Below are 26,076 nucleotides of genomic sequence, written 5' to 3'. Positions count from 1 at the left end.
TAGCCAACATGGTTTCAGACGGAAACGTTCTTGCGTGACTAACTTACTCGAATTCTACAACACAGTTGTCTCGAATTATGACAAAAGAAACAATATAGATTTAATATATCTAGACTTTGCAAAAGCTTTTGATACCGTCCCACACGAAAGACTACTTACTAAATTAGCTTTGCATGGAATAAGTGGTAGCCTATTAGGTTGGACTAGTAATTGGTTGAAAGGTCGAAAACAGAGAGTTGTTTTAAATGGAAAAACTTCTGGATGGAAAAGTGTTGCAAGTGGAGTTCCTCAGGGTTCCGTTCTTGGGCCACTTCTATTCATAGTATATATAAATGATATAGACCATGGACTAAAATCTACTGTTTCCAAATTTGCTGATGATACAAAACTGTGCGGAGTGGCAAATGATCACTCAAACCAATTAGATATTCAAGAAGATTTAGATAAATTACAGCAATGGTCTGAAAAGTGGCTAATGAAATTTAACACAAGTAAATGCAAGGTAATGCACATAGGTAAAAATAACAGCAAGTACGATTACAAGTTATTTGGAAATTCGTTAACAAAAGTGAATAGTGAAAAAGATCTCGGCGTAATTATCAGTAACGACCTCAAATCATCCAAGCAGTGTATTTCAGCCTCTGAGAAAGCAAATAAGATTCTGGGATTGATTGCGCGATCTTTTGATTTCAAAAGTCCATCACTCATTAACAAGCTATATAAATCGTTAGTTCGTCCACATTTGGAATATGCTGTTTCCGTATGGTCACCGAATCTCATTAAAGACATTGACAGACTGGAAAAAGTACAACGGCGAGCCACAAAACTGATTCCAAATATCAAAAATAAATCATACGAAAATCGACTTAAGCACATGAATCTGTTTTCCCTAAAAAAGCGTAGACTCAGAGGTGACTTGATACAGGTCTTTAAGATTTTAAAGGGAATTGACAACATCAAAAGTGACCAAATTTTCACATTGAATGAGAATCAGACAAGAAACAATGGTCTCAAACTGTCCGGAAATAGATTCAATTTGGAAGTAGGTAGAAACAAATTTGCCAACCGTGTAGTTAATGAATGGAATAAACTTCCTGCACAGGTAGTGCAATGTAGTTCAGTTCGAAGCTTTAAGAATCATTTAGATAAATACCTAAGTAAGATGCTGTAATTATTATAATTTATGTTATATTATTTGTTTTTGTTTTGTTATAATTTGTCTGTCTGATTTTCATTTATTATTAGTTATATGTCAATTTATTATCATTTACTATTTACCTGTTTGTTTGTTATTCAACTATACCAATGCATTTATTTATGTATTTTAATTGTTATTTACATTGTTATAGTTTTAATTTATTATTAATATGATTTTTTTTTTTTTTTTTGCATCCGACCTAGATATGGATCAAAAGGTCTCCTGTCGGCATGCTTTGCCTTTGTAATCCTTTGTATATATATATATATATATGTTTTGCAGTATTTCACAAATACATATACCAAGGCTTTTTTTCCCCCTTACAAGGGAGGTAGAAAAAAGGAAAAGGCATAAATTCATTTCCACCCATTCCATCCCTGAATACACTCCACACCCCTCCACCCTCTCTCTCATCTTAGCACCTCCTGGATGAAGGGTCATCCCTGCACCTTGTCCACTGCCCTGGGTCAGAAGCAGTGTCACAAGACACAGCACATCCACAGCAAGGCCGCTTAATTAAATTGGCAATCCCCCCCTCCGTCCCCCCACGCATAAAGGAGAAGACGGGGAGAAATCCCTTCGGGCTGCGTCAAGTTTTGCTCACACATACTACCTCACCCCCTATCCCCCCAACCATTCCACCTCATGCATCACAGCATCATCCATATACAACCATTCTCCATTCACCCCTGTCTTCTGTCCTCTCCTGTCCTTCCTCAACAGACATTCCCCTCTTCCCCAAAGCCCCCTTCACCCCATCCATCCACCTCTTCCTAGGACGTCCCTTCATGTTCACTCCCTCCACATCTGCCTTCCATACCTCTTTTACTAGTCTTTCTTCATTCATTCTTTCCATGTGTCCAAACCATCCTAATACTCTTTCATCCACCCTATCTCCCAACCCCCTTTCCACCCCTGTTCTCCTCCTCACCTCCTCATTTCTCACTCTATCCAGCCTAGTAACCCCCATCATACTTCTCAGACACCTCATCTCAAACACATTCAAACTCCTTCTCTCTTATGTTCCATGTTTCTGCCCCATACAGTGCTGTTGCCACAATCACTCCTTCATATAGTCTCCTCTTAGCATCCATTCCCAAATGTCTATTCCTCATTACACTCTTTAATCCACCAAGGCATTTACTCGCTTCTCTCAATCTACATTCTACCTCCACCTTCACTCCACCTTTTCCTGCCACATTTGCACCCAAGTATCTAAAACTATCCACTTCCTCCAGTCGCTCTCCCTTAATGCTCACTTCCAGACTACTGCCACTTTCACCCCATGTACATCTCATCACCTTACTTTTACCCACATTCATCTTTAGCTTTCTTTTATCACACACTCTCCCAAACTCTGTCACCAACTTCTTTAATCCCTCCTCCGATCCTGCCATAAGCGCAGTGTCGTCTGCAAACAACAGCTGGATCACCTTCCACTTTTCTCCATTTTCTTTAAACATCTCCAATCCCTGACCCACTACCCTTGCATTTACCTCTTGCACTACCCCATCCATGTATAAAATGAACAGCGGCATAACACATCCTTGATGAAGTCCCACCTTTACCTCGAACCACTCACTCTCTCCATTTCTAATCCTGACACAAGCTCTACTACTCTCATAAAAACTCTTGACAGCTCCTAGAAGCTTTCCTCCTATCCCGTATATCCGCAAGACCTCCCACAGCGCCTTTCTGTCTACCCTGTCGTAAGCCTTTTCCAGGTCCATAAAGGCCCAAATGACACGTGAATATAATTTGCAGAAAAAAAAACTGGTAAATATCATTTCCAGAAAAAACATTGGTAAATAAGAAATTTAGTCTTATTTACCAGTGTTTTTTTCTGCATATATATATATACACACATACATACACATATACATACATATACCAAAGGCTTTTTCCCCCCTTACAAGGGAGGTAGCCAAAAAACAAAAGCATAAAAACCAATCTCACCCAATCCATCCCTATCACACTCCACCCACCTCCACCCTCTTCCCCCCTTCTTATCTTGGCACCTCCTGGATGACGGGTCATATATATATATATATATATATATATATATATATATATATATATATATATATATATATATATATACATCTACACTGAATGGTTCCCAGCGATCAATTGATATTATTCAACCACAAACAACTTTTAATTCCATGCCATCGCAATCGATGGTTCTCTCTTATGTCCTACAGTTCAATTATCCTACCTACGAGACCCCACTCACCTGCATAAGCTCAATGGTACGCTGTCTCCTAGCGGCCATCTCAGGACTACTCTTTTTGTAGAACAGCACATAAGCTTCACAATTGGCTACTGTTTCTGGTGATACTTCAGTGACATACTGGTCATCGAATTCATACCAACGACGATTAGTCCAGTTCTGGGCAAAAGTGGTGTAATGACCACCTCCTGCAGTGCCATGGTGACATATCACTGCATACAGGTCATACATGCGTACTTCCGAATGACAGTCTGTTAATAAAAATGAGACTGATTTCCAAGACAGATCATGTTTTACATAACATACAATGTTTACTATGGAAGAAAAATTTATGATCTACACATCATTTTTCTATCAATAATAATATCTGATATGTGATGGCATTTCTATAAATATACAGTAGTAATATTCTTCAAATTTCTATTGATGATGAGACAACTGAAAGAATATCAAAGTACAGTAGAGGTGTCTGTGCCTTGTACACTATCCTAAAAGATATAAATGTACCTACGGAGGCAAAGAAAACTATTTTTTAATCAGTTTTGGTACCGATTCTAATGTATGCTGCTGAAAGCTGGACAACATCAAGAGACTGGAGCAGAATTCAGTCAGCAGAAATGAAAACGTTAAGAGCAATAGTAAATAAAACCAAAAGAGATCGAATTAGAAATGATGAAATAAGAGAACTGATTGGAGTAACATCAATTAGAAGCAAAATAGAAAAGGCACAACTAAGGTGGCTTGGGCACGTGGAGAGAATGAATGAAGAGAGAATTGCAAAGAAAAGATAGAACTGGAGACCAGAAGGCAGCAGATTTAGAGGTAGACCGAAGAAAAGATGGAAAGATGGCATTGAAGAAATCCTAGAGGCAAATGGATTAGGAAAAATAAAGGATTTGAGGGAAGAAGGAAGCTTTGAGAGGACAATCTGGAGAAGTGTGCTGGGCCTACTGACAGGCTGAAAGCCTACCTGGGAGCAGAAGTAAGAAGTAAGATGAATCCAGCTGATTTCCTACAGGAATAAATAATATATAACTGGAACCCTAAGTTTTACTAGTTGGCAACAGTTCTTGGGCTCTAGAAAGAAAAACTGGACTGTTGTCTGTGTTGTATTTGTGTTGGATTGTTTCTATGCCAATGGCTTTTAACCCCTTGAGTACCGGATGTGTGTTTTGTGACACCTGCGTGTCACGGCTGAGTGCACCCGCCAGGAACCGAGCGTGCTCCCCGTGACATGCACGTGTCACAGTTATAAGCTGTCTGTATTGAGGGCTCTCAAGGCCTCGGTTTCTGGGTTATTTCTACCCACGTGGTGGCAAGTGTCTGTGTTTACAAACATAAGGCTCCAGCCATTTGTGGGACGGTTTGAAACATTTGTTTACGTAAGGTTGATGGGTCGGTAACAAAGGGGTTAACAGTAGTAAGAGGGGACCTGTCTCCAGCTGCCAATTCTCTGTATGTGAAAAGGTGGAGGAAATGCAAATGAAGCTGACTGAGACAGATCTTGGGACCAGTCTGGAGATAGAGTGTTAGGTCCTTGGGGGCTCCACATCCAGGTGGAGAAGAGGGGGTTGATGGGTTTTGAAAATGGGCAATCACCAGAGTTGTGTACCTAATATTTTCATATGGTATTCTATGGGGAGGATTTTAGTTTCTGTGTGCAAGTGGCCTGTGGGGTGGTTTTGGTGTATCTTTCAATCAAGTGTTGGGAACCAAGCTGTGGAAAGTCAAGGGTGGATTTTACAAATTATTTCTATTTATGTTCCGTGTTTCTGCCTCGTACAATGCTGTTGGTACAATCACTCCATCATATAACCTCCTCTTAGCATCCATTCCCAGATGTCTATTCCTCATTACACTTTTCAATCCACCAAGGCATTTACTCGCTTCTCTCAATCTACATTCTACCTCCACCCCCACTCCTCCCTTTCCTGCCACATTTGCACCCAAATATCTAAAACTATCCACTTCCTCCAGTCTTTCACCCTTAATGCTCACCTCCAGCCTGCTGTCACTCTCTCCCCTTGTACATCTCATCATGTTACTTTTACCCACATTTATCTTCAGCTTCCTTCTTTCCCACACCTTCTCAAACTCTGTCATTAACTTCCTCAATCCCTCCTCTGATCCTGCTACAAGCGCAGTGTCGTCAGCAAACAACAACTGGCTCACCTCCCACTTTTCTCCATTTTCTTTAATCATCTCCAACCCCTGACCCACTACCCTTGCATTCACCTCTCACACCACCCCATCCATGTAAAGATTGAACAGCCAGGGTGACATAATACATCCCTGACGAAGTCCCACCTTTATCTCAAACCATTCACTCTCTCCATTTCTAATCCTAACACAAGCTCTACTACTCTCGTAACAAAAGAGAGGAAGAGAGGAGTTTGAATGTGTTTGAGATGAAATGTCGATGAGAAGTATGATAGGGGTTACTAGGCTGGATAGAGTAAGAAATGAGGAGGTGAGGAGGAGAACAGGGGTGGAAAGGGAGCTGAGAGATAGGGTTGATGAAAGGATATTAGGATGGTTTGGACACATGGAAAGAATGAGTGAAGAAAGATTAGTAAAAGAAGTATGGAAGGCAGAGGTGGAAGGAGTGAACATGAGGGGGCATCCTAGGATGAGATGGATGGATGGAGTGAAAGGGGCATTACAAAAGGGAGGAATGTCTGTGGAGGAAGGACGGGAGTGGACAGAAGATAGGGGTGAATGGAGAGGGGTTGTGTATAGATGATGCTATAATGCATGAGGGGGAGTGGGTGGGGGATGGGGGGTGAGGAAGTATGTATGAAAAAAAAAATTGATGCAGCCCGAAGGATTTTCTCCCCGTCTTCTCCTTTCCTGCATGAGGGGACAGAGAGGGGGGTCGCCGAATTTATGAAGCGGCCTTGCTGTGGATGTGCTGTGTCTTGCGACACTGCTTCTGACCCAGGGCAGTGGACAGGATGCAGGGCTGACCCGACATCCAGGAGGTGCTAAGATAAGAGAGAGGGAGGAGGGTGGAGGGGAGTGGAATATATAGGAAATGGAACGGGTGGGAGTGGTTTCTATGCCTTTTTCTTTGTGGCTACCCCCCATGTAGGGGAAAAAAGCCTTTGGTATATGTATGTATGTATGTATTTCTATTTATGTACTGATACAATTATTTCCCCTCATAAGGGAGGTTGATGACAGTATTTAGTTTCTGTTGTTAAAAGCCCCTGCTTGCAATGGACTTTTTATTTTCTTGTTGATTTTCACTAACAGATCTTTGATATGTGGGCTGAAAGTCATAAGAGTATCAAATGTGAGAATGGAATTTTAGGGCTCTTTTCCACTGGAAGGATTTGGCCATTTAATTTCAATGTAGCTTCTTTTTTTTACATCACTCTTGGTCATCTGATATGAGTAAAGTTATTAATGATTTTTGTGGTAAGGCTTCCATTCTCTCATTTCTGAGCCATTCCTCCAGTTTGCCCAAGTAGGCCTGGGGGTTTTTAGCAACTATTTTGTAGTTTCTATGCTGGGTTAGAATTGTGAGATAATCTTCATAAGTGAGCACATTGTTGTTAAGTATGGGATCAGAGGTTGGGGAGATCATTTGTGAAGAGATTGAATTGAATAGGTGAGATTATTACACCCTTGGGTGGACTCCACTGTATAGTCCTTTTGGTCCAGAAATTTGTTTGTTTTGGGTTATTCTGGAACTGTCTCCCTGCTAAAAAGTTATTCAGCCACTTCTTGTCATTGCTATGAATATCTATCTTTATGATCTTTTTTTCCTTGATAATGTGTGTCGGAGGACTTTGTAAGATGCCTTAGGCATGTCAATAGCTACCATAACAATTCTCCCTGGTAGGGATTTCTTGTTTAATCCTTTCAGCACTTGTAGGGAGATGTTTGCCAGCTGTGTGCTCATGAAATGTCACTCTTTTCATCCGTGTTAGTTGGGGAAATAGAGGTGGGTATTCTGTAGTTATTTTTCCTGTTATCAATCTTTCCATCAGCTTGGATATGGAATAAAAAGACAAATCCCATTACACAAAGAAGTTAAGAATCAATGGGGGCATAGGTTCCCTAACCAGTATTTACCTAATTGTAGTATACAGGCAAGGAGCAATGCTCATTGACTCCTGTCTCCTATTTTCTAATTCTTTACCATACCTAGCTTCAAATTCATGTACAGTTCCAACTTAATCAATATCCTTGATTTCCAATTATCATATTTAGATTTGCACTTGTATATTGTTTGAGCTTGGAAGTGAAGGAGTATTTATGCTAAATCAGAAACTTGAGCTGAATGTTTTATGTAGACAAGAAAATACCTATGACCTAAGTAAATGATGCAGCAAAGAATTTAAACACATTAACTTAAATGTGAATGGGACAGATCAAATATATGCCATACTTGGTTATTATAAAATGGAAGATGGGGTATGTGTCAGAAAACCTTCCTCAAAAACGTGTATATGAATAACAGGATCTGAATACCCTTTATTCTAAAAAGAAAGTCGTGGTAGCTGCAAACATATACTTACAAGCTATGAAAACAAAATATATGAGGAAATATTTACCTTTATGTAGAAATGGGGTAAGATCGAGGCCTTGAAGTGGGAAAGAAACGTATTGGCTGATTTTAGCACTATACATATATTCATGACGAAAGCGTTTAAGATGAATGATGAGCATCTCTGGCAGCTGTACCACCTTGGAGTATTTTATGCCATTCCGCAGCTTTCCACACTTTTCACATGAATACATATTGTCGCCTTTCAGTTCATCGGCACTGAAGAACGCTGCTAAGCAGTGATGTAAGGACACAGATGGTCCCCAGAACCAGGAGCGCACCCATGACCACATCCACCACATCCAACTGCATAAAGAGAAGGGTTACTTTTAATTGTAAAAAGTTTATTACAATACAAAATACTCTTGTAGCACATTAACTTTCAGTTTCCTACTTCAACGTACTTTCCCAAACTCCCTTATCCTCTGCAAGCACTACTCTGGCTCTCTTAACAGTGCTCCCCAAATACACAAGGCTGTTTATCATCTATTCTTGACTATTTTACTCCAATTTCACTCCACTATTTATAACTCCTGCTTTCACTTCTCTTATTACTCCATCCATAAACAAATTGAATAGCCATAGTGAGATTACACACCCCTGCCTCAAACCAACATTTACTTTAAACATCTTGCTTTCCTTATTGCTCAATACCACACACTTTATACACTTCACAAAAAATCTTGACTGCCTTAAAAACCTCCATACCTTTTGTCTCTCCTATTCCTTTCCTATCTGCTCATTCATATGCCTTTTATGCAATCAATATTTTAGAACTTAAGTGACATCCCTATGGACCAGTCATGCATCTTATCTTTAAATGATTGGAGACTAATCTTAACTTATAAAAAAAATGTTGATCATATATCTTCAAGAATTATTCCTTTCTACTACCCTCCCTAAATATCCAGAGTGCAGAATTACAGTTCTTGCATTTGTGTTCATCAGTAAACAAAGTATACAATGCTGCACATGTTATTTTCTCTAGATTTTCTGAAATATTTGGCTAATTTCAAAGGTAATCCACAAATAATGTTGAGCAATCTTATTAGGTAATTAATCAGGATGATACTGTGGCTAAAATCAAAGAAAAGGATAGCTTCCTAGGTCACAATAACTTAACACTGGAGGTAATCAAATTTCCAAACGAGTTGAAATGCTTGCGAAGATTACTTTCTTCACACGAGTCAAAGTTTTATGACTTGAAGCAAAAACTTGAACAAGAAAAACACAAGCCTAGTTCAAAGCTGAAATTCATCAACTAAGGGAAAATGAGACTACAGCAAGTGAGAGAATTGATCTTCTCAATACCATTGAAGTGAACAAGGCCAGGACAAAATAAAATTAAAATCAATAAACAGTTGCAGGTACAAGAAAGCTGGTTATTTGGTCAACAAATGGATACAGTTAACTTTAAAGAGATTGTGCAGCAGCAGAGAATAATACACTAGAAGAAGGAATATTGAAGGTTATTAGAAAAAAAAAAAAGGATTCTCTTGTCAGAGATGAAGTTGATAAGACTGGATGTATCATAAATCTTGGGTGGCAGGAAGACCACATTACTTCATGGAAGTTCTATCAGGAACATAATATGCAAAAAGCTTGGGAAATTACTTCCATGATTATGGGAAATAACTCGGATCTAGCAGATAAGATTGATGATGTGCTTTAGTTAGGCAAGTATATCATGTCCAATGAAAATAAAATCTAAATCATAGACCAGCGCAAATGAATTAGCAAGTCTTGGAAGTTAACACAATATTTTTTTTTTTTTTTTTTTTTTTTTCAAATATTTGGATTAGGAAAGATGCAACTGAAGATGAACATGCAAAACACAGGAACTTTTGAAGGTAGCTAGACAACAAATAAATGAGGACAGAAAAAAAAAAACCAGTAGATTTTCTGAAGAGTTATTGGAGTGTGAGGACATGGTTTAAAACAAGAAAGGGAGATAAATAGAAAATACTACAAAAAAATAAATAAAAATAAAAATAAAATAAAATAAAAGTAGCCTATCCTAATGTAGACTGTTTACTATCAGCCAGGTTGGAAAATCATGATTACTTGATTGTAAACAAGCCTGCTTGTTGTGGTTAGTAGACCAAACTCCCAAAAATTTGTTGACCTACTGCTGGTGAATGATAGATACATCACCTAGAGAAGAGATAAAGAAGATAAAATGGGGGGTAGGGTGATGGTTGTTTCGAGAAATGACACAATGGTAGAAAAGGTAAATCTGAGTGAAGGCAAGTCTAAATCAATCCATTTGAAAATTAGAACTACAGGGCTGAATACATTTAAGTCATAAGTGGTCCGCTTGGACAAATTTGGTCATTTACCAGGAATGGGATAAAAAAGAAGTGCTACAAAAAGGGGCTCAGCAAAGGAAGGAGAAAAATAATTTAATTAGATTACATCACTTCACATCTGCACAACAACCACCAAGATGGATTTGTTAAATTAGCTAAAACAGTGAGTTATTCAATACTTCAGGAAGTGGAGAGGATAGGTGAGAGGAGAGAGTGGGACCATGGAGGAATGGGGTAATCTGGGCCATGAAGTATATAAGCTGTTATAATACTGATCTGCATATATTGTGAAGAAGTCCTGGTAAGGAAATAAAATCAGTGAATAAAACTCTAACTCTTTTCTGTGTTTACCTCACCCCCTTACCATTCAGAGAAGACTGTACAAAGGGGTGTGTGCTCTTAAGCTTACTCCATTGTCTTTGTACACTCATTTGCATCATTGAAAACAGACAAAACTATCTACTCACCCATCTCTTCCTCCATCACATGAGGCTTTGATGACATGAAGGTTGTTAGATCCCTGTTGAGCTAACTGAAGAAGGTTCAACTGGTCTCCACTAGGAATGGGCAAACTTAGATCTTGGAAAGTCTCCTTGCGTGAAGACACTGTATTGCAGGTCAGACACTGCACAGAACTCAGGATAAATCCATCAAAAATGTCTGAGATGATGCTGCGGTACTGTACAGCCTTCTTGCGCTTGCCTGAGGACCCTTGAAATGAGAAAAAATGAGAGAGGCCTGTTGTTTCATCAACTAAAGCAAAGAGTTTATATCTTTAGTGACTTAACTTTGTAAATCTATCTCTCAACTTTCATATAGATCACATAACCTCTTCAGTTTCTGCAAGCAACCTCCATAAATTAAATGCATAATCTTAGCATTTTTTACAACACAATACCTATATACTGTAGGTAAGAAAAACAAGTTTCATGTGTCAAACTACATTGCAAATAAGGATCTAGTATGTTTGGACATTATCCTTAAAGATTTTAACTGACCTCTATCAATATTCATTGTTATGATTTTTGCTAGCTACCTTTTGGAAATCCAAAATTGCTTTACTGCCTATATATACATTGACACATTTCAAATATGTATGGTCTAAGGAGAGCATGTCTCTCAATTTCGCTACACAATGAACATTTGATTGAATGCCTGTACTTTGGGAGATACTGTGACTTCCCCTTTAACTTGTTTTGGCTGCTGACACAAAATTTCATTCAGTTAAGAGGTAGTCTGGCTCTGAGATAGAGGTTAATACAATCTCAATTAATTCCTGCTTATGGACAAATTTTATATATTTAACCTAAGTTAATGCTAAGTCATTTCATTTGGCAGCACTTGCCCCTTAACCACTTCAGTATGATGACACCTATGTAGGCGTCATAAGGTGCGAGTGGGTACATGAGGATGCTGGTGTCAGTGTTTTGATTATATATATTTTTTTGTAGTTGTACATGAGTTAGCCCCAGATTCTGTGAACTGGTTTGATCATGTTTTCTATGGTTATTATTACTCAGAGTAAAAGAGAATGAATAACATATCAGTAACTTTATATTTTATGATGCGAGTAGTGTGATGAATCATACATAAGGCAACCAATGCTGCACACAAGAGTTTGACTCATACTGAAGTGGTTAGCTAAAGGAAGTGAAAAATTAATGGATGGGTACCAATACCGAGCCTACTGCAAAATCACAAAACATTAATTACCGGAAATATGAGTATCCAACAATAGTTATTACGTTTTAAAGCCACTCACCTCTTACAGATGCACTGAGTGAAAGTGTTGAAGGCTTGCTTGACCCAAGTCCACTCGTTAAAGAAACGCTTCTCCCCGTGAGGGGGGCTGAAGAACCTCCATGCTGCTGGTCTATGAGATTAGTGTCAGATAAGGCATCTGAAAATTCCCCAACATCTTGCTCTGGGTGTCCTTCGCTGGTAGAGCAGGACGTGAGACCTGACCACGAGCCATGTAGGTTTTCAGTGCTATGGAGATGTCGTCGTTTTTTCCTCTTGTTACAGTAGTGGTGGTCTGATGCACCCGAGAGGGATGACTGCTCTGACACTCCAGAATCGCAAGTTTCATATTCTGCTTCTGACTGGGACTCGTCTCTTTCCGAGATACTTCCGACTGATGATAAATCCTCTTCTTCTTCTGTAAATTCCATCAGTAATATTACTCACTCTAAACAACCACGAATGATAATCATATAAAAAAAATTATAATAATAAATAAGATAAATAAATAAATAAATGGGAAAAGCCTTCCCCTGAAAAAGAACCGTAGAATTCTTGGAATCACTTTTGATATTCATATGACCTTCAGTCCACATATCAAAAGATCTGATAATGGAAAAAAAAAATGCCACAGGTAAAGCCATTAACTGGTTACATGTATGAACAAAGAGAGACTAGTAAAGAAAGTGTGAAAAGCAGTAGATAGAGTAAGCTTGAAAGGATGACTAGGAATGAGATAGATGGATGGGGTGATGGGGCCTTTGAATATATGTGATATGTCTGTTGAGCAGGGAAGATGGAATATAAAGGATAGGAGTGGTTGGAGGGAGTTCAGAAATGGATGAAAAGATGATACAGCCCAAAGGTATGTTCTCATCTGCTTCATAATTTATTTTTGAGCGGATGAGAAAGGAAGGGGGGGAGGGGGTTTTGCTATACAGTGAAACAGTGGGGGTAAACTAGCTCTGGTTGTCTGACCTTGCTGTGAAAGAACTATCTCCCTGCATTACTTTTGACCCAAACACTATGGAAGGTAACAGGGAAACCCTTTGTCCTTGAGGTGATGAGACAGGAGGGGTATATGAATAGGTTTCATTTGTTTATGATATGGATGTGTGCTTTGACTTGATTGTTCCCTTATGAAGGGGAAATGGGGCCTTGAAGGAGGAAGAGGAAGACGAGGAAGAAAATAAAATAAAAAATTGCTTTCTATGTACAAAATATACTCCCACCTTCCATAGCATTATTTTCATCTTCTTCGTGAGTTGTAACTTTTGGTTCTCGTAGCTCTTCATGCAATTGGTCCATGAAATATCGTAGGAACTCCTGTGAGTCTTGCTGGGTGTATGCTCGGAATGTTGGATACATCTGTGAAATTTGAACAAACCAATAATTTCATATTGATGTTCTACATTTCCTTGGGTTGTTTAGGGTAATGCCACATGATTCTATCTATTGGGGAGGAACTATTCAAGGGGCTAAAATACTCTTTGTAGCACTGTCCACACCAATGATGGGTAGTCCTATAGATATTGATGTAGATTATACTTGCTTCCCTCACTCTGTAATATCCTATTACCCCAACTCCTTCATTCCCTGCTACATGTGACTAAATACTTCCTTAGTCTTTCACCTCTTAAACTCACTTCCAACTCATTACCATCCCCCTGATACATCTCATCACCTTACTTTTGCTCACATTTACTTTCAACTTTCTTCTCTCACACATTTTCCTAAACTCTACCACCAGCTGTTAAGTCTCTCCCATGACTTATCCCCAGATAACAGGTGGCTCACCTTGCACTTCTACTCACACTTACCAGCTCCAGAGCTACGCCTTGCATTTCTCTCCTACACCACCCCTATCCATACATACAATGAACTATTATGGTAAATTACACAACCCTGGTGCACCTTCACATCAACCCATTCACTCTCTCCACTCATTACCCTTGTACAAGCTCTACTAATGAAAAAACTTTTGATCACCCTAAACAGACTTTCTCTAGCCCATACATCTGCAACACATACCTTAATATCTTTCTGTCAACATTGTTTTATGCATTCTCCAAATCCAGGAAAACTCAAAAGATCTTTATCTCTTCTAAAAATTTCGAGGTAAAGGTGGGACTTCGTCAAGGATGCGTTATGTCGCCCTGGCTGTTCAACTTATACATGGATGGGGTAATGCGAGAGGTAAATGCAAGGGTAGTGGGTCAGGGATTGGAGATGGTTAAAGAAAATGGAGAAAAGTGGGAGGTGAGCCAGCTGTTATTTCCTGACGACACTGCGCTTGTGGCAGGATCGGAGGAGGGATTGAGGAAGTTGGTGACAGAGTATGGGAGAGTATATGATAGAAGAAAGCTAAAGATAAATGTGGGTAAAAGTAAGGTGATGAGATGTACAAGGGGTGAAAGTGGCAGTAGACTGGAAATGAGCATTAAGGGAGAGCGACTGGAGGAAGTGGATAGATTTAGATACTTGGGTGCAAATGTGGCAGGAAAAGGTGGAGTGAAGGTGGAGGTAGAATGTAGATTGAGAGAAGCGAGTAAATGCCTTGGTGGATTGAAGAGTGTAATGAGAAATAGACATTTGGGAATGGATGCTACGAGGAGACTGTATGAAGGAGTGATTGTGGCAACAGCACTGTATGGGGCAGAAACATGGAACATAAGAGAGGAAGAGAGAAGGAGTTTGAATGTGTTTGAGATGAGGTGTACAGGGTCTAACAGATAAATCCATACAACTTCTTATCACATGTTTTAAGATTAATATCTCGGGTTATAATAAACAGAGAGTTATGAAATTTTCAGTATATATAGAAAAGGCAATAAGAACAATGATTTCATTCAATGTAACCACCTTCAGCTGTTATGACGCTTTCAACGCGTTTACGAAACTTGGATACAGTGTTGATGATCTCAGACTTTGATAATGAACCCACAGCCTTCTTGATGTCTGTCTTCAGGGTTGTTATACTTCTGTGTGGCTTGTCACATGCCTTGGCCTCAATTCGCGCCCAAAAATAATAATCTAAAGGGTTTAGGTCTGGCGAATTTGAGGGCCACAACTCTTTGTTCCAGAACTGCACATTTGACCCTTCGAGAAGGTTGGTGGTCCTCTTCGCTGTGTGGGCTGGAGCCGAGTCTTGTTGGAAGACAAACTGGTTGCCACTAGCCTTATCTTTCATCCAGGGTATTATTTTCTCTTCTAGAACTTTGCAATAGACAACGGCATTGACTTTCTCCTTGTTGTTGAAGAAGTGAGTGAAGACGTCCCCCTCAGTTGACACCACACAGAGCACCATGACACTTGCTGGTTTCTTCGTCGTTGTCTTGTGTTGAACCTCTGAGGATGAGGAGGCTATCCAGCGATCATTCCGCTTATTGAAAGTCGCATCAACCGTGAAAATCTTCTCGTCGGAAAAAAACTTGATGACTGAGCCATTCGACTTCATCCAGTTCAACAGCTTTTGGCACCTGGTCAAGCGGATTTCTTTCATTTTTCGTGTCAAAAGATGTCTTTTTCCTTGTGAGAATGAGGTTAATCCCAATTTCTTTAATGCTCTGTGAATTGTCATTGTGCTGACACCTCTCTTCTTTGCCAATGTCGATAATGGTAAGGCTGGATTTGCATTGACACTTCTCTTGAGACCAGCTAAAAAGCGAGGTGTTAGAATTCTGCCCCTTCTGGGCTTGTGAGCAGCTCGTTGGTCTTCGCCGGTCTCATCAAAACGTTTACAAACATCGTAAACAGTTTGTCTGGAGTATTTTAGCATCCTTATTATGGCGCTAGGAGTGTGACCCGCGCGACGAAGTTCGCATATGGCTCAACGTTTGGCTTGTTCCATTCCTTAATGTTTATTGCACCGGTGCTAGTATACAACTGGCTAAATTATTAGACAAATGGAAGTATCTGGAAACAATCAGAATTGCCATATGTTACTTTTTAAGTGCTTAAAACCTCTTCAAAGTTTGTACGGATTTATCTGTTAGACCCTGTATGAGAAGTATGATGGGGGTTACTAGGCTAGATAGAGTGAGAAATGAGGAGGTGAGGAGAAGAACGGGGGTGGTAAGGGAGTTGGGAGATAGGGTGATGAAAGAGTATTAGGATGGTTTGGACACATGGAAAGAATGAGTGAAGAAAGACTAGTAAAAGAGGTATGGAAGGCAGATGTGGAGGGAGTGAACATGAAGGGACGTCCTAGGATGAGGTGGATGGATGGGGTGAAGGGGGCTTTGGGGAAGAGGGGAATGTCTGTTGAGGAAAGACGGGAGAGGACAGAAGACAGGGGTGAATGAAGAATGGTTGTATATGGATGATGTTGTGATGCATGAGTTGGAATGGGCGGGGGGATGGGGGGTGAGGTAGTATGTGTGAGAAAAAACTGATGCAGCCCGAAGGTATTTCTCCCCGTCTTCTCCTTTTATGTATTGGGGGATGGATAGGGGGGGTCGCCGATTTAATGAAGCGGCCTTGCTGTGGATGTGCTGTGTCTTACGACACTGCTTCTGACCCAGGGCAGTGGACAAGGTGCAGGGATGACCCGTCATCCAGGAGGTGCTAAGATAAGAGGGAGGGTGGAGGGGTGTGGAGTGTATTCAGGGATGGAATGGGTGGGAATGTTTTTATGCCTTTTCCTTTTTTGGCTACCTCCCTTGTAAGGGGGAAAAAGCCTTGGTATATGTATGTATGTAAAAATTTCTCACATATCTTCCTTACTACATTTTTTTATCTGCACTCTTCATTTCCTAAACTCACACACCTTCTCTCCAATTATTCCCTCCTAATCCTCTTAATTAACACCCTCCCATACACTTTATCAACTACACTTAACAGACTGATCCCTCTGAAACTATTAGTCATACTTGTTTCCTTTTCCCTTGTATAGTAAAACTATACATGCAATCTTTCAGTCCTCTCTTAAGCACACTTTACACAATCTCACTAGCAAATCCACTATCGTCAAACACTCCATGTGATACTCATTTAACTCAGGTCCTTTACTAGCTTTTATATTTTTCAATGCTCTTTGTACCTCCTCTTTTTTCCTATAGTCCTATTATCCTCCTCTCCCACCACAGTCATTTCCCTGGTGTCCCCCACTGCCTCAATCAAACCCTCCCTAACCTTCTCCACATTCAACAAATCCCTTTAATACTCAACACATCTTCCCTTTCTGTTAGCATCTGTGTCTACACCTTTTACCTTTTCTTCTCTACATGACTCAGCCCTGTTTCACCCTTTCATTTCCTTCCCATACATCTTTTTATTCTTTTCAAATTCTCCCTCAAACTCCTAGCCCACTATACACAATAATATTTCTTAGAAAAACTAAGCATAAAATTTTCTTTTTGTTGAGTATAAAATAACCAAACTCAAGATCTTTCTTTCCAATGGCTATTTCTATTTTCTATGGCTTCACATACATGTGGAACAGTGAAGAGGTAGTTAGTAAGTTTAGCAATACAATTAGTAAGTTTAGCAATACAATCTGAGTCTATCCATTATACATCTATCTTTATCTTCAACCATCAAGATTAATACCTGTCGAAAGCCTTGATAAAGTGCAGATGGTGTCACAAAGCTGGGTCGTTTCTTATGCCACAAATCAGCCACAAGTCTATGGTATGCTCTGTATATACCATGTTGCCTGCGATCACTACGAAGGAAGGCTGGGCAGTCTAGCATGAAGTGTGACAATGGCATGGAATTGCTGAGTGCCTGAAGTGCAGCATTCATGTAGCAAGTATAACCCAGATTGCGCAAACCAACAAGACCTGGAAGTACAGTGATGCATATGGTCAGTTATGCCACAGGATCATTAATATTGTTTTAAATATACATGGAAAGCTAATGCCCATAACTCTATATAATGACTAATCTTCATGTCCTGCTTAGGGAGAGATGAAAAATTTTTAGTACACAAATACAGTTGTGCAAGTATGTACCTCCATTAGGAGATGCAGTCCTGAGGGGCTGACACTCTGTCCCCACAATGGGCCCAAAATCTCATTCCTCTCAACTTCATCTGCATTTCTAGAACTATTCACACATGGGGAGCTAACAGCTGGTGACTTCTCTCATCTCCCTACAATTTCCAGCCAGTGATATATAAACAATTCCATATTAATACAACAAAGACAACAATCCAAAGTTTCTTCCCAGAGAGATCTGAGTGAGGTGTCAAAACTATTGCTAGCCACTAAGGGGCTACGGGTTATCCACTTGGTGACTCTTGAGGCAACAGCTGATTGATTGTACAGGTCTCAATCCCCTTTACAAAGGATTGTGGGCAAGACCACCACCCTACCCATCTCAACACCTTTGAGGATGAAATGCAAAATCCACACACACACACCACCACCACTGAAGTCATAGTAGTGGTAAAGAAAACTTTCAAAGAAACAGCAATAAAGGAAGGATGTGTGGAACAAAAGTAGCATTTCTCTATGAGTAGAGATTTTACTTAAATATGGACAAATGTGTGACTCTGGCTGTGTGTTACCATGGAGTTGCTTGTACAAGACACCATGCAGTCAATATCTCAGTATGGGAATAAAACCCCCACCATATATCAAAATCAAATGGTCAAATCATTCTATTAAGAAAAAATCCTAAAATATTTGATATATTAAGACTCTCATATGAGTTTCAGCCCACATACCAAAAATCTGACAGCAAAAATTAAAAAGAACACAAATCTACTAATATCCATTGCAAATACTGACTCTGGACAAATAGAAAGAAACTCTAATAACCATCTTTAAGCAATTTATAAGAACCACCCTCAACCATGCCTCCACAGCAGGGTTCGCAACATTCAGCAAGATGAATACAATCAACTTACAAGCACGAGAGAATGGAGCACTGAGAGTAATAACAGGATGCATTAAAACCACCCTAATTGTATACAGACCTACATACAGAAACCAAACCCACCCAGAAGCTGTTGCCAGTTTCCAGAAAACTATGGATCTTCAGCAAGAGAAATCAAGGACAACAAATTGATCGATTGATGGTAATATGATTACAGCGAGTTTCTGGGCCCATTCTGGAGACCAGATACTAGCCCCTTCTGGCTGCAACCTCCTTGTGGAGGCAGAGTTAGTGTGTCCACTAGCAGCAAGGCAGTGTCAAACTCAGTGAGAAGCTGAATTTCTCTGTTTTCCAATGGCAGAGATATCACTGGTAGGCTGGCCACAACATCTCTTCTATGAGTGACTTGTAGGCCAATATGGTGGTTGACAATTATCCAGGAGCTGTGGGCCTCCTACAAGAGAGGCTTGGGGTGATGGAATCCTTGACTCGTTTATTTCACTTACCTCGTGGTTTTATTTCTTCTTCTTCACCATCTTCATCTTCCTCTTCTTCTCCACTAGAGTCTGCTGGTGAGGCAGGAGTTGCAACAGAAACACCTGGAGCACATATAAAACCTCCCAGATGTTGCTCCTGACTTGGGTGGACAGTTAGCTTGGCCATCACGGAACTTGTTACCTGTGGACATATTGAAAATATTGTAATTTGATATTTTTGGTAAGTCTTGTCCCATTTGTTTATTTGGAGATGAGGTACCAAGAGCGGTGAAAATGATAAGAGCTTGTAAGGCACCTGGGTTGGGTGGGTATAATATGCAGTGCCTGACAAAGGGAGAAATGGTTACAGTGGAATGACTGGTGAGGTTATTTAATATGTGCCTATAGGAAGAGTGTGTATTGGAGGATTGGAGGAGTACTTGTATAGTTCAGTTTACAAAAGGAAAAGGGGACAAATGTGAATGTACTTGTTGTACAAGGATCAATTTGTTGTGTGTAGTTGGAAAGGCATATGGGAGGGTAATAACCGAAAGGATTAGGAGAGGGACAGAAATAATTGATGTGGGTTTGGGTAAGGTAGAGGGTGTGTGGATCTTTTTTTTTTTTTTTGTAAGATGGACCTATAAGAAGTTTTGGTAAGAGGAAAGTTTTTTTTCTTTTTTGTTAGAGAGGAAAGGATTATAACAGGGTAGACAGGAAGGTTTTATGGGAAATATTGTAGATATATGGTATTGGGAGAAAATAATGAGGGGAGTAAAAAGGTTTTATATGAGTAGTAGAGCTTGTATTAGGGTTAGGAATGGTGAGATCAAGTGATCTGAGGTGAAGGTAGGGTTGATGGATAGAGGATTGGAGAGGATTAGAGAGAGTGGAGAGAAGTGGAAGGTGAGCCAGTTGTTGTTTGCTGATGACACTGCACATGTGGCTCAGTCCAAGGCAGCTGGTGATGGACTTGGGAAAGGTATGCAATAGGAGGAATTTAAAAATAAATGTAGATAAAAGCAAGGTAATGGATGTACAAAAGGTGAGAGTGGCAGTAGGCTGGAGATAAGTCTTAAAGGAGAAAGCTTAGAGGAAGTGGATAGTTTTAAATTTTGGAGTTCCATGTGGCAGGTTGGAGGAGTAAGGGTGGAGGTAAACTGTAGAGCGAGGAAAGTAAATCAATGTCCTGAAATAATTAAATGTGTCATGAGAAATAGTTATCTGGGGATGGATGTAAAGAGAAGATTGTATGAAGGGGTACCTAATACACTGTATGGGGCAGAAGTATGGCGGGTGTTATGAAAATGGAAAGAGTGAGAAATAAGGAGGTGAGAGGGAGTGGAAAGGGAGTTGGCAAATAGGGTAAATGAAAGAATGCTGGGATGGTTTGGGCGCATGGGATAATTAACAAGGAGAACATATTGATATATATATAGATAGATTTGGATACAGAGTGAGAGAGAAACTGTGAGAGAGATATAAAGAAGAGAGACTGAGAGATAGAGAGACCCATTACTGGTCCCATTACACAATAATATTACACAAGACAACAATTTTCTTGAGAGATATATGGTAGGATCCAAAGTCCATTACCAGCCATTGTGAGTATTAGTATCTAATTATAGATAAGCAGCCCTTCCATCTTTGGGTACCTCACATTGAAAAGGAGGGATTTAGGTAAGATGAAAGGAGGAATAGTTGGTATTATTTATTTACTTTTTTAAGAATATTATCCAAACATAAAAGAATGACATATGACTGTTTCATAGCTACACTGTTCATCTTCTGGGACAACCAAAAGCAGGTACCCATTCAGAGCCAGTCATTGTAATGTTGCATATTTCTAGTCAGTGAAATATGAGACAATGAATGAAGAAATGACACAGCCCAGAAGGAAGTTCTTTATGTTTGCTCCATTAATCTTTTGAGGGGATGAAGGAGGGGGGGGGAGGTTTGACATAAAATGAAGTGCTGGAGGTAAACCAGTCCCAACTGCCAGGCACTGTTACGGCTTACTGCATTGTGCGTTGCATTTGACCTTGGCACAATGGCAGAGGATAGGGACGACTTCATCCATGAGGTACTAAGATAGGAGGGGAAATGAACAGGTTTGGGGTGGGTGCATGCTTTGACTTGGCCACCTCCCTATAATATAAGGAGTATGACCATTTAGTAATAATAACAATATTATTGTTCCCTTGAGTTTCACAGTGTGGAAAACTCACAGCAGTTGGCACAAGTCCTTGGACCTTCCCGCACATCTTTTTGGGAAGAAATTTGGGTTGGTTGTCTGTATTGCATTGGTGTAAGACTGTTTTTGAAAATGGTTGTAAAAGGGGAGCAGTTGCTGGCAGTCAGCTCTCCAAGTGTGGAAAGGTGTAAGAAACGTTGCTGAAATGGATGAAGATCCTAAACCCAGGCTAGAGATCAGTTGTCAGCCCATGAAAAAAAATGTGTATGGTTGTATGTGTGTGTGTGTGTGTGTGTATATATATATATATATATATATACACACATACATGCACAACCTATTGTTTCCATGCAACATGAAGTAACACACAGTATATTCTTAAGCCTTACCTCATTTTCACACATATAACACCATGCTCTCAGCGTTGTTAGATTTAATGTGATACAATGTGATGGCAACTGGTTATTGTGACGTGTTGAGTGGTCTGCATGGGTTTCCCCACATCCAACACGTAAACATCCTGTGTAAAGGCACAGCCAGTGACTTTGACCTTCAGCACCACACCACTCACATGGAATCTGTAATATCACACAAGAAATAAAAAATAAAAGGGCAAAATTTTCAATATTATTATATATCTAATTTAAAAATATTCTGTAAATGCACAAGGTCAAACTTACCCCTTTTTTCTCATTAATAAGATCTGAACTCAGATTTCTATCGATGACATTGAGATGCGGACATGGAACATTCATGGTGCTAAGTTTTATGGATTCATCCCACCAATCTGAAAACTAGTGGTATATAATTGTAATTCTACAACCAAATATCAAATTAATGGACAATATATGAGGAAAAAAATCTAAATATTGAATGAAACAATATGGAATCTTAGGGCCTCAGTCCTTAAGATTTTTTTCCCATTTCAATAACAAATACAAAGCTCTGGGACCAGTAACATGTACCTGATTTTGGTCTTGCAAGACAGATGAAAGAATCATCTCTCTACTGCCCATTTTCTAAACCTGTTAATACCCTCATCTCCATCTGGAGCTGACACTTTGTCTCCGGACTGGACCTACATCATTTTATCAACTTAAACTGAAAGTAGTAGGGGCAGTTGCCAGTTGTCAGCTCTCCATATGTGAAAAGGTGGAGGAAATATACTTGAATGTGACAAGAGAGGAATCTTTGGCTAAGTCCAGAGACCAAGTGGTAACCAAGCTGGAGATGAGGCAGGACTTCTTTACAAGAGTTGTTTCTTTCCTGTAAACCAAAATTAGGTAAACATACATAAACACACACAGATTTGGGAGTATTGATAAAAGACAACCTGTCATCTGACAGACATCAACAGGATTGTGGGAGAGATGTACTGACTGCTGCAGCTCCAACTTAGCCAATAGTACACCATCAACATTAGCATATGCAACTCCAAGTTTCCTTGTAGTGTTTCCTTTGCAATACTTCCTGTCCTTTTCTAGAAACCATTTCCTTACATTCTGATAAAAAAAAAATACAATTTTTCTTCTGTCCTATTATTTTTGGCTTTGATTTCTTTAAGAGCTTTCATGTATTTTCTTGTTCCTCTACAGTAGCATCTTTCCTCCCGAGACTTGCTGATCACTTCATTTGCCATGATTTCGGACTCAAACTTTATTTTCATTGGACATGTGCCATTCCTCTTTTACTGATCTACCCTACACATGGTGTGGAATATATGTTGTCGCCCATGTGGCTAGACCTGATACGCCAACCACACACACCTACCTATGACAGTGTGACCCTTCTTGATCTAACCTAACCTTATCCAGTGCAATTATGCACCACGGGTGACTACCCATGTGGTATATATATATATCAGCTCCTGGCTGCATGTAAAATCAGTTCAGTTTTACCTTACAAATAGAGCTGAACTTACCAAACCTCTTTTATTCTCGCAGTAGGCTACATCAGCTACAAGGTAATTTGCATAATCATTTGCATATCTTGTAAGGGGGAAAAAGCCTTGGTATATGTATGTATGTATATCTTGTTCCTGGCATAATTTCCATGAGGTGATGTGTTCTTCTCAACAACCAAAGCGTAAGACATATCTAGTCTTATCAACTACATCTCTGACAAGAGATTCTCTTTTTTTCATAACCTTAACTATTCCTTCTTTTAGGACATCTCTTCCCTGTTGCTCCATGATATTTTTAGAGGTTACTCTATCTCTTCTATCCTCATTTGTTATTGGCCTATCCTCTTTTTCCTCCATGGTGTTAGAAAGATTTTTTCTTTCATTTGTCAAGTTTCAATTTCCCCTCTTAATTGACCAACCTCTGCTTTCTGAGACAGGTTTGTTTCCTTTTCTTGCCCAAGTTTTTGCTCCAGATTGTGCAATGTAGCCTCATGGGAGGAAATCAAATCTATAAATCTTTTCAACTCTGTTAGAACTTCACTTAGCTCCATGGAAAGGTATCCAACTTCGAACTTATTATTATTATTTTTTTTTTTTCAAATTCATTCCCATCACTATATTCATAAAATTTCGTAATGGAGTTACTTTTTCGGGTTGGAAACCTTCAAAATCAGCTATCATTAGTGTATACACAACAACAACAACAAAAAGACAACATTTTGTAATGTAAACAAACTACATCTTCTGTTTCCTATCATAAGCAAATTTGGAAACAAAAACCCCTATTTTCCCTCCCTGACTCTCTCCAAAAGTTAGAATCAGTAAAGTTTTGCCTCTACTGTGACCCTGAATGGCTTTACTTCTCCCCTGTCCATTCAACTGGCAAGTATTTTCATTTGGCTTTACCTGTTAAAGGCAAATCTTGGAGCACTGTGTTACTGTTGCCATTACATTGTAACAAAAATTACTATGTTCTCTCCTTGATTCTCTCCCAAAGTTGTAACCAGCAATGTTTTGACTCTACTGTGACCCCGAATAGCATTATTTCCTCTCTGTCCACTCAATTGGTATTTCCAACTGGTTTTCCCTGTTAATGGCATATCTACAAGTGTCACACCATGTCATTATTGGTGTGTGTGCATTTACCTAGGTATATCTTATGGGAAAGGGAGCTATGCTTGTGGTGTCCCCTCTCTATAACTCGTAGTATATAAATTGTTCTTAAATCCATGTATGGTTTTTGCACACACTATCATTTCATCCAGTTTGTTCCATACATCCGCCACTCTGTGGGGAAAGCTATTTTTTTTCAGGTCTCTTCTATAACTGTCCTTTTAGAGTTTCTTCCTGCGTCTTCTTGTATCCCAATTTAGTAAGTCTTCTCTATCAAGGACTTCTGTACCTCTCATGATTTTAGAGATAGTTAACAAGTCACCTTATTCTCTTTATTCCAGGGTTGATAAATCTAGATTTGACAGTGTCTCTTCATGTGACAGTTCTGTAAGTGTGGGGGCCATCTTTGTTGTTGCTCTTTGGTTCTTTCAATTTTCCTTATATTCTTTTAGGTACTGGGTGACCATAGTGTCATATGTACTCCAGATTTGGTCTTATCAGTGTGACTAGTATTTTCTTCACCATTTCTTCATCCAAGTAAGTAAAAGCCAATTCTATTGATCTCAGGAAGTTGTAGGTTTCTCTGACAATTTTGTGTTTGTGTGTGTACGCAGCGACACTATGGTCACCCAGTACTAAAACAAATATAAGGAAAATTGAAAGAATCCAGAGAACTACAAAGATGGCCCCAACACTATCAAAACTGTCATATGAAGAAAGATTGTCAAAACTAGAATTATAGACTGGAACAAAGAAGAGAAAGAGGTGACTTGTTGACCATCTAGTCCTTGATAGAGAAGACTTACTAAATTGGAAAAAGAGAAACACAAGAGGACAGGGAAGGAAGCTCAAAAAGGACAGTCATAAAAAAAAAGACCTGAAAAAGAACAGTTTTCCCCAGAGTGGTGCATGTATGGAACGCACTAGACGAAAAAATAGTGTGTGAAAAAACAATACACGAATTTAAGAACAAATTTGATATGGCGAGATAGAGATGGGACACACGAGCATAGCTGAATTAGCTCCCTTTTCCCGTAAGATACAACTCGGTAAATACACAACGTCAACACAAAAAAAGTCCTGAAGTTTCTTTACTTACATCATTAATTTCTCAGCAAGACATCTACGCGGTTATCACATTTTACCAGGAAAATGTACTTCAGGTTACTTACAACATTTGCATAAATACAATAATATACAGATGATAGATTTGCAACTAGTTTCTAAACAACGAAACAATGAAACGTCTTAATTTGCAAACGCAATAATGCACTGCTTATCTATTCGAACAAAATTTTGTCTCTTGTTACTCTAAGTCATTAATAGGATATTTTACTTTTAATTTATGTTCTTTCGAGTTGTAGGTGATCTCAATTTAAGTCATACTAGCTTACCTACGGTATTACCAGCACTATATCGAACTTTGGACCACGTATTGTCAAATGTTTACGTCGGCTGTGTTCAATACACAATAAACACATATGTAACGAGCGGTGTAAACAAAAGAGCACCAATATATATACCTTTAAATGT

At 39.4% G+C, this 26,076-nt stretch overlaps 1 protein-coding gene across 6 annotated transcripts in view; it reads right to left on the bottom strand.

Moving 5' to 3' along the window:
* The window catches only part of LOC143033989 (ubiquitin carboxyl-terminal hydrolase 20-like), a 32,241-nt gene extending 6,232 nt beyond the window's left edge, over window positions 1-26,009 (bottom strand). Inside the window, exons 1-10 of one of the 6 annotated variants that reach the window (XM_076199781.1) lie at window positions 25,938-26,009; window positions 22,208-22,321; window positions 21,917-22,105; window positions 19,364-19,535; window positions 17,586-17,818; window positions 13,268-13,403; window positions 12,058-12,453; window positions 10,763-11,006; window positions 7,994-8,292; window positions 3,435-3,682 (exon numbers count right to left, since the gene is read on the bottom strand). In XM_076199781.1, coding sequence (XP_076055896.1) covers window positions 3,435-3,682; window positions 7,994-8,292; window positions 10,763-11,006; window positions 12,058-12,453; window positions 13,268-13,403; window positions 17,586-17,818; window positions 19,364-19,535; window positions 21,917-22,105; window positions 22,208-22,282 — 1,992 coding nt within the window. In that variant the 5' untranslated portion in view covers window positions 22,283-22,321; window positions 25,938-26,009. Of the gene's footprint in view, window positions 1-3,434; window positions 3,683-7,993; window positions 8,293-10,762; window positions 11,007-12,057; window positions 12,454-13,267; window positions 13,404-17,585; window positions 17,819-19,363; window positions 19,536-21,916; window positions 22,106-22,207; window positions 22,322-22,492; window positions 22,559-24,336; window positions 24,356-24,576; window positions 25,313-25,642; window positions 25,908-25,937 lie in introns of those variants that run through there. The other 5 variants (XM_076199785.1, XM_076199782.1, XM_076199783.1 and 2 more) reach the window with 5 other exon arrangements.
* Window positions 26,010-26,076: the final 67 nt, after the last annotated feature.

Source organism: Oratosquilla oratoria, chromosome 16, assembly GCF_046742065.1.
Source record: "Oratosquilla oratoria isolate Oo_2021 chromosome 16, ASM4674206v1, whole genome shotgun sequence".
Taxonomy (NCBI): Eukaryota; Metazoa; Arthropoda; class Malacostraca; order Stomatopoda; family Squillidae; genus Oratosquilla; species Oratosquilla oratoria.
This window is presented reverse-complemented; position numbering and strand designations above follow the sequence as displayed.